This window comes from Pomacea canaliculata, linkage group LG3, assembly GCF_003073045.1.
Source record: "Pomacea canaliculata isolate SZHN2017 linkage group LG3, ASM307304v1, whole genome shotgun sequence".
NCBI classification, from domain to species: Eukaryota; Metazoa; Mollusca; class Gastropoda; order Architaenioglossa; family Ampullariidae; genus Pomacea; species Pomacea canaliculata.
In genome coordinates, this window is record NC_037592.1 from 40,420,861 (window position 1) to 40,430,386 (window position 9,526).

The following is a 9,526-nucleotide window of genomic DNA, read 5'->3' on the forward strand; positions in this document are numbered from 1 at the left end:
TCACAACAAACCACAGTATGACGACAGCTTATCAGGTGATATGGCTGGGTGGGTCATTTCCAGGAAACACACGCAGCGAGTATGAGAAACATCCTCACGTTGTTTACATACAGGCAGAAGTGCTTGATGTGTTTGTGTTGTGGTCTTCTACTAGCAATTCTAACAAAAGAGAGGGTATCAGTCTGTACGTTGTTCTACTTTTCTGTCTACTGGTGTAGGTGTCAGCAGTGCGAGAACATTCACTAGAAACGTTGGCTAAGGTTGTTTCCCAGAAATGACCTCACACAGGTCATCAACACAGGATGCTGCAGCACTGTCAGATGCCTGACGTTCCAGGTGACGCCTAACATCAGCGAGGCCAGACCTAAGTACAGTCATGGGGAAGGAAGGAGATGCCAGACACCAGTCTCGAGGCCTGTAAACATATCCACAAATAGTTCTAACTTCTGTGTCGTTGACCTTTTTCAGTAAGAGTAGGAAGAGGTTCGACACCACAGACCCCTTCTGGGAAAACCAACATTACCGAGATGCAAAAGAGGTTAAGGAGTTTTTTTAGGGGCATGTTAACCGGGATCAAGTAAGTGAACAAAAGTATTCATGCCTCTCGTCCCAAAGAACATCTCTAGTTTCTTCAGTCAGTGGGTCGCCACAGGTCACGGCTTGTCTAAGGTCATCGGCTGACTGTATCCTCAGTCGGATTCAGCGATTACAAACGTTTCCTTCTCCACGCAGAACTTAAGAAACTCGCAAAGGATAATACATGTACCATGACATGTATCTGAGTCTTATATGTTACTACAGATTATAACTTAAAGTAAACAATATGTGATTACAAGAGAAGTAAGTCAGTAAAGTAAAGTGTCCGCAATTCTTATGAATAGTTTTAAAGCCTTTTCATGTTTTCTTGAGCCTGTATATTTTGAAACGAGAGAGAAAGAAAGATAACAAGAGAGATATATTTGTTATGTTGCTTCAAAGATCCCTTTCTCTCGTTTGTTTCATTTATAGCATTCTATTTAATTAATTAGTACATGCATGAAAGTATGCATTCTCACAAAGTAGAAATACTGTTCGCCAAACAGGTACAAGATATATTAACGCGATTGACAGAAAAGAAAAAAAGACATCTTAAAAATTTATTGTGAATGCGAATGACAGCTAACCCAGGCAGAATTTCAGATTTAGTGCGATGTTGTCCAAAGAGAGGGATGTATGACAGTTTAAAATTTCAGTAATGTGAGTAATGTCACATGTGCAGATTTACCAGAATATAAAGTATGAGCAGTCTCGTTCACGAACAATCCAAGCCAGAGATGGATGGAAAGGACGGTGGCTTTCGAATTCTGGTTAGTCGCTATTTTACGTTGATTGTGGTTGATTTTAGTATCGTGATAAATTGTTGCGTTCCTTGTTTATATAACCCCTGTCACCGTCTTGTTGAGTAAACAGATTCGTCGTCTCTTTTTTGTTATCTCTCTATCTCGGTCACGTCGCTAGCAGGTCGACTTTTGTACGACGCGTAGAAAAAACAAGAAGCAAAAAATGCCTTGCCCTGCACCCTGGCTGTACTGGATAACATAGTCTATTAATAAATATCGCAAAAATGAAGAAAACTATAAACAGACTGGAGACAATAAAATGGAGTTGGGGTAGGGGAAGTCTTATTTTTTTCATCTTGCATATTGCAGTGGCAGAGCGCAGACAAAAATGTGATTCAATGTGACGATGCTTCCGATTTATGACTTCTTCCTCCCATCTCCCCGCACTCTTTCACGTCCTTGATTAGACGACGGTCGTCTCTCGCTCTTGCGGTTAGATCATATCGGGTACAACAGCAGTCACAAGTGGCTGTATACCACAGTATACCTCGATGACGTCAACAGATCAGGTGACATAACTGGGTGTGACACATCAGGGAAACACATTTAATGAGTTTTTAATGACCATCCTCACCTTGTTTACACATAAGCAGTAGAATGAAAAGTGTAACATACAGGCAGATGTTCTCTACATGTTTGTGTTGTGGTCTGCTTCTGTTTTTAGAAGTGTGTGTGCGTGCTTGTTTGTGTGTTTTCTCCAGAGTTTTTGTGGCGGTAGTGAGTGAGTGCATATATTCGCGTGTTTTGTGCTAGTGGTATGTGTGTTTGTGTGAATATATGTATGCACGCGTGTGCGTGTGTATGCTTGTGTACGCTTGTGTACATGTCGCACGCGTGCCTTAAAACATTTGGTTTTTTTTGGTCAAATTGACGTTTTATGCAAGAACAGCTTATTTTGTGACAAAGCTGTAATGTTAAAGATTAGAACAACACACAGCCTTTCCCACGCAAAGAGTATTTAAAATAAGATGTGGATAACAGAACGGAGATACACACTGGAAGGTCACCATCCACATTCCTGTATACAGCGCTTTAAGTTTTCTTTGTTCTTTTTAATTTTTGTTAATAAGTTTCTCCAGTTCAGTTGTCAAGCAGACATCTGTAACGTCTGGGAAAGTTAGAGTCCGCATTACTACATTACTAAACTTCCTTATTAGTATGATCACAACAATCTATCGTTAATATAATAAATAAAATTACTTAAGCTTTGCAATGAGAACCTCTTGAACTGTTTTGACCATTTTATGACTGTTGTCTCCATTGCAAGGTTTAGGTATTACCAGTAATTGCAATGTCTGTTATTGTAATCTCAGAAGCATTCGTACGGAGAAACGATCCTTGATCACCTTCCCTATGATCACCTGTGAGGTCTCACCACTCACCAGCTCATACAAAGCAGTCCATTGATTAACAACATGGAGGACAACGCAGGTAGAAAAAATTCCATCTCATCCTTTCATTCAAAGGCATGAGTCATCTTATCAAGTAAAATGGGGTGTCTCTTTTATTTCTACAACACAAACTCTCGCAATACGTCTCCGGAAATCTCATACCGAAAGGCAGCAGAACATTTTTAGAAGTTCATGTTGATGAACAGAAACTCTACAAGACCTTTTTCTCCAAATCAGTTAACTTAAGAAACTAAAGAATTTCAACAAAGCTATGAAAAGTCAGAGAGCTTTATGTGGTAAAAGAGGCCAGGCAAGTGATTTGGAGCTTTTGCTCTGCCTACATCATAGGAAGAGTTCACTTCTGAACAGTTTAAGTTTTTATTACAGCTTTGACTTGACCACATTTGTTTCTTTTTTATAATATTTTTTGAAAACGCTTGAATTTACTGTGTACCTGAGTAAATAAATGACGTGGAGTGTAACATTTTAACAAAAGAAATGTGTTTCATAAGTATGCCTATGCATTTATTAAATTTTCCCAGATAAGATTATTTTGAGCATTAATCCTTTCTATATAATTCTTGGTCATGTAGCAAGCGCATGCTTAATTTCCATTTAATATTTAATTTCATGCAAACCAAGAAGTGCTCACACGAGATTTATTCTTATAAACGAATGTTGATTTTTGCAGATGAACGTCAGCTCTCTCTATTACTAGACCAAACTCTATGGATGAGTAGGAGCATGAACTTCGCCGATGAGAAGTTGTTGACTGGTCAACTTCAGGAAACCAAAGACAAAGGAAAATGTAGACGTAGAAAATCCTTATCAGATAAGAGTGACTTTCCTTTGTACTGGAAGGTCAGGGTCAACACATACAGACTGTAATGATCTGGTTTTGTTGGTTTTAGTCTTAGCTACGTTGTAACTGGTCTTTTACTAGTTATTTCGCTCACTCTCCAACAGTTCTCACATATCGATTTCGAAAAATACAACAACAACAACAACAACAACACACCCAAGAAACAAAAGCAAAAAAACAACAACAACAAAAAAAAAAAAAAACCGAGATGGAGCTATGTCTCCTCCAAGTAATTTGTTTAAACCTAGCATCAATCTGGTGACAATATTAACATGACATGTAAAAAGGACAAAAAGTTCCTTTTTTATAGAGTGGCCTTTCGTGAGCCAGTTTAACTGCAGACAGTTTCCTTACATGTATGATTTGCCAAAGTATCGAAATAAAGTAGAAAAAATGTTCTTTCTTGACCAGTTAAATAAGAAGGGACCGCGAGAAAAAAGGAATCGCCTGCTTGGACAGCTGTATACTGTAGAAGACGATGTGATGTCAGCAGTGGAGCAGCTGGTAAAAACAACTTGGCAGCAGCAGCATGTGGGACATGGAAAGGATGGGGTGGGCTTGAGTCATACAGGAGTTCAAGTGAGTATGTGTTTGTCGTCATCGTCATCGTCATCATTTGATGCGGTCACTCAACAGGTTTACATTTTGACTGCGGATGCTCTCATTTCCGAGGATAATGGGAATAATGAGTAGAGGCTTGAATATCCAAGACCACACCCACAACCTACGCCGAGAGCTGGTGGTGGAATCTAGACAACACCAACATGGCAGGGGGGCACGTGTTACACCAGCAGTAGTCGATGTTTCCTTCTGCTGGGTCATCGCCATTCAGCTTCAGGTTGTGTTGAATGCATTTGCCAATGCTGATGCTAAGCCGGACTGTCTTAAAAAAGCTTAATTCGAAGGGAGGCTAAGAAGAACAACCTAACTAACCTTTTTTTAATGTAAATAGCAACATTATAGGCAAAGATTTTCTCCGATGAAAGTGGGCCCGGTGTCTCCGTGTTTGCGACCAAGGCAGTCATTGTCTGATGAGTGTCGGCTGTGGAGTCGCTTGGAAAGGAGCTGGCGGCACTCCGTGGATAACAGAGTTCAGACCATGATTAGGTAATGCAGGAAGAATATCATGATGGATTGGTCGATGCCCGAAACAACGACTAGGCGCTACTTAGACAAGCACCAGGGTGAGGACAGGGAAAAGTGTGTTTTGGAGCTGAACCATAGACATAACTGAGAGAAGTAGAACTTCTATTGGAAAGTCAGCACATCAGTCCAGTGTCCAGAGTGTCCAGCTGAAAACAAACACTGACACATGAGGTAGACATCGGCCCACTGTGGGACTGGCACAGGTACGACGCCCAGCCTCGTGGAGAATGAGGAATGAAAAACTCAGGTAAAGAAGGGAGGAAACCAAACGTCAGCATAAAGTTGTCTTCCTCATACTCAAGGAAGTGGTCGGAGCTGTCGTTAGCTGCTACCTCATCTCCGTTCGCATCTTTGCCGAGACTAACGATGTCCTCCCTATGTAATTTTCATTAAAATTTTCTTGATAAAACAAGCATTCACTGGGTACTAGGCTTGCCGTTGAACATACAACTGTTCTCGAGTGAGAATTAAATTAGGACTTACATACTAGGTGCCCTAGAGAAAATGTCTTATAGAAAGTGTTGACACAAGATAAATTAAGCTAAAGTTTGTTTTATTAACTTACTATGTGACTCATATAACTTAGATTATTAAAAATACTTATCATGGCAGTTGTGTAGATGTCATGAGTTTAATTTTTAGATTTGTTTGTCATACATAATTTTTGAAAGTGAAAATGCGGGAGGAAATATAAAACAGAACAAATAGGCTTAGACATTATTTATGCAAAAATGATACATATATTTAACGCACTGCAAGTGTGTAATTAATATCTTTTACGACCACTGATAATTAGTAACTGCGCACTAGTGCTACAATTATTAGTTTTGAACTTTTGATGACCATTTTATTACTAGTTTCTTCTTATGGTTTTATTTATAAAAAAAATAGATGATTTCATGTATACCTAGGTGACTAAAAATGTGAAGCTCACATTCTGAATGTTACTATCAGTGTGTGGTGTCATTTATTTAAGCTTATTTCTCTTTCATAAATATTATGTAGAATTAAAGATTTACATAAATCGTTCAATTTTCAGGTTGTGAAAGTCGAGCGACTGGAGAACCCTGGTCTGTGGAACCAGTACAATCATCGTCGAGAAATGATTTATCACAGTCATGGCTATACCTACTTCCGGCCAATAGTCAAGTTGCCGGGATCCTCAGGTCCTGTACAGACAACAGAAAGTGTACCACGAGAAAGTCCTCTTCGTCGACAGATTTATCCATTTGAGGTCAGAGTGAATGACGGTTCTGTTACTTGGAAGAAAGTCATTTAAACACCATAAAATCGTTCTCTTTTAATATTTACATGTTTCAGTAGGTGTCGTGAGTAAAGTTTTGTATTTTTTAAACTTTATTGGGCATTTATTATCGATTTATTTAGATTTTCTCTTATCAGTAATTATGGTTAACACTGGGTGAGTTATTATGAAACATTGTGTACATCCCAAAGTGTGTGTGTGTGTGAGAGAGAGAGAAAAAAACAGAGCGCCTTCATTGTCTTATGACACGTCAGACATTAAATTATGCGTTTAATGTATTAGCAAAGTGTTTGCGTGTTTGTCCGCTACTGTTTCAGTCCTTACTGATAGTTTGCATTGCTTTCTCACATCAAACAGAGAGCAGTCTGTTCTGTTAGTATAATCAGTCTCCTCACACCAGTCTCGTGTACTTGTCCTAATCATACACCTGTACAGCGATCATGGTCACACAAACACTTGCTGTCATGACATTGCACACAACAGTATCGCAAGGGTTGTGACAGCTAATTCTCTAATATGAGCGAGTACAGTCAGATTTTAACTGGCCCCCCTTATACACCTCCAGAACTTATCGCAGTCATTCTCTAAGTTAAAGAATATTCACAGAGATTCAAGTGTTTAACTGGAGATTAATATTCAAATGCTTTTCACTAATTACTTTTAACCTCTGGCGTTACTTTTAAACTAAAGTGTAATTTCAGGCCAATGAACACTACCTTTTCCATGGAACCAAACAGGAAAACATCAAGAATATAATGAACACTGGACTAGACAGTCGTTTAACCAGTGACAAAGCCATGCTCGGACAGGGTATCTACTTTGCAGAAAGTCCGACCAAAGCCGATCAGTACACAGGTACAAATATAACTTTTATTTCTGTCATATTTATGCTTCTTATGTTACTTTTATATGCAAGTTCAATAGATGATTGGCAGAGAAGTTACTTTTGTAAGCATGTTTAATGAATAATTAGAACAGAAGCTGCATATCAACTGTTTAAATCTGTTTAGGCTATATTGTATTATGGGGGAACCTACCATTGAATGAGCTATACATGCTACCAAGCGTTTTTGTTATTGAGAAATATTATATTTAACATTCAGCTACTTTTATAAGGCGATTTCTCATAGTCACTTTGACAAAGATGCATTGAAACAGGTAAAAAACTTACATTTTTTTCAGATAATAAGCACCAGAGAACCTCTGGGGAGAAAACAATGGTGTTGGTGCGAGTGGTGTTGGGCAACCCTTTCATCAACACCAGTTCTGACCCTGACAAGTTCAAACGTCCGCCATGCAAGAGGTGTTTCAAGGACCTCTGCTCTTGCGACCATCCACACCATTTTGATTCCGTTATCGATGATGCTGGCAGGATTTTCCGCGAATTCGTTGTTTATGACGGTAGCATGTGCTACCCTGAATACTTCATTACATACAATAGGGTGTGATGTCATCATTTAGGCAGCAAGGGACAAGCATTATGTCGGGTAGTGTTATATGCGCCACGCAATTCGCAATTATTCAAGACAGGAGTTACTTGTAATGTTTGAAAACTATACAGGACAAAAGACAAGCAAAAACTAAACAAATGATTCTTTGTTATTGATGGAATATTTTTCTGCATATATTAATAAATCATTATGTTTGAAGGTTCTATGTTAATATTTAAGATTATAGAGCTTAGGTCATCTCCTACATAGAAAGTTTAGTCTGTGATGTTGTGGAGTTCTGCGTTTTGCCGAAACAAGAACCGTGTCAATGTGTATCTTCACAGAAGTGTGTCGAGAAATATTATCGTCATCTGTTTACTTATATTCCTCCAGAGTAGCTGCCTGAGAGATGTCTTTCACTGCAAGGGTAACAATGAATCTATCATTGACCATATATTTTATAGTGTGAAGGAGGCTATTCAGACACTTTAAGAAAAACAAAAATGTAGGCATGTCAAGGCAATCCTGCTCAGAACTTCCCCAAAGATAACATGGTTCGCTAATTACAGACAAGAAGAACATTTCTTTTAGATGTGTATGTCAGGATACGAGTACAGTTGTATTCAAACCACTCAACTGCTAAATGCAAATGTCGCTCTTGATAAGCAGCAATCACACAGTTTATGTACACAGTCTAGTACGACTAAACAAAGCTACCTTTCACTTCTCAAACTATCTCCAGTAATCACGAAAGCATTTGTAACAAAAGAGAGGGTACTATAGAATGTACGTTGTTGTAATTGTCTGTCTACTGGTGTAGGTGTCAGCAGTGCGAGAACATTCACTAGAAACGTTGGCTAAGGTTGTTTCCCAGAAATGACCTCACACAGGTCATCAACACAGGATGCTGCAGCACTCTGTCAGATGCCTGACGTTCCAGGGAAGCTGACGCCTAACATCAGCGAGGCCAGACCTAAGTATAGTCACGAGGCCAGACCTAAGTATAGTCACGAGGCCAGACCTAAGTATAGTCACGAGGCCAGACCTAAGTATAGTCACGAGGCCAGACCTAAGTAGTCATGGGGAAGGAAGGAGATGCCAGACAGTCTCGAGGCCTGAGTAAGAATAAGTATCCCTAGACATGAGAAAGACTTACGAAATGTCCCCCCTGACGAAAGTTTAACTATAAATTCACAAAGTGAAGAGGGTTGGCTGTTGTCTGCGTTGTGGAGCTGTAGACAGCACAGATGGCAGGAAGGACGAAGTTATACTTTAGAGGAAGAAATAATTTGAAACGATAATAACTATGGGTGGTGGGATCTAAAGATAACTAGAAGTTACACTTCTACCACCATTGTGTGTGTGTGTGCGTGTGCACACGTGTACGTACATACATGCATGTTTAATTTATTCCTTGTTACTCCTCGAGGAGCATAGGGCCGCAACATCTCCTCGCCAGCGGACCCGGTATAGGGCAGCCCCCTTCACTTGGGTCCCCGTGGCTCCGATGTCCTTTGCCTCGCTCTCTACTGTTCTTCATCTCCAAGTTTTTAATTCTAGTTTTTCCAGCCTGCTTTTCTGTCGAAATTCTTTGTTCAGACAACAACGCTTTCCCACATCACTCTGGATAAATGCCCGATGCTTGGCAACAAGCAAGCTTTGGGGTCTTTGCTAATCCATGGCTTTTTGTTTACAAACAGTTTGTCACAAACCTGCTGTTTATATTGAAAACAATTTTCTGTTGGCCGCTTTTCCTTTGCTGTGACGGCATGACTGCGGGCTACAGTGTCATGGTGAAGACAGAGATTGAGGGGAAGGAGAGATGCTCGCTGTCTGTTGTGTCCTGGACTGTGGCGGGGAAAGAACCTGAACGTTTCCTCCAGTGCTGTGATAAAGTCCTGACAAGATCAGGTAAAATGTAAATTATTCAAATGAAACGTATTGAGTACGTGAGTCTGCTCGGTTTTGATTTTATGAATCTTTGTTTGCAGTTTTTGATTGACTTATTAATTAGAGGATACTTAATTAGTAAAATTGTATAACTGCGGATTTAC

The 9,526-nt window shown here is 39.6% G+C and overlaps 1 protein-coding gene across 2 annotated transcripts; it reads left to right on the forward strand.

The window, feature by feature from the left end:
- Window positions 1-1,246: 1,246 nt before the first annotated feature.
- Window positions 1,247-7,869, forward strand: LOC112558757 (tankyrase-like). Of its 2 annotated transcripts, XM_025229403.1 has the most exons (7): window positions 1,247-1,346; window positions 2,693-2,810; window positions 3,462-3,631; window positions 4,044-4,211; window positions 5,818-6,012; window positions 6,744-6,897; window positions 7,225-7,869. In XM_025229403.1, the coding sequence occupies exons 2-7, from the start codon at window positions 2,795-2,797 to the stop codon at window positions 7,488-7,490; spliced, it is 969 nt and encodes a 322-aa protein (XP_025085188.1). In that variant the 5' UTR covers window positions 1,247-1,346; window positions 2,693-2,794; the 3' UTR covers window positions 7,491-7,869. The 2 variants fall into 2 exon arrangements, with proteins under 2 accessions (XP_025085188.1, XP_025085189.1); XM_025229404.1 differs by lacking the exon at window positions 4,044-4,211.
- Window positions 7,870-9,526: the final 1,657 nt, after the last annotated feature.

What these genes read in the sequence shown, in the direction of transcription:
- LOC112558757 (XM_025229403.1), top strand. An exon ending in TGAGTCATACAGGAGTTCAA is followed by an intron (nt 4,212 to 5,817) that starts GTGAGTATGTGT and finishes TTCAATTTTCAG; the next exon opens with GTTGTGAAAGTCGAGCGACT. An exon ending in CAAAGCCGATCAGTACACAG is followed by an intron (nt 6,898 to 7,224) that starts GTACAAATATAA and finishes CATTTTTTTCAG; the next exon opens with ATAATAAGCACCAGAGAACC.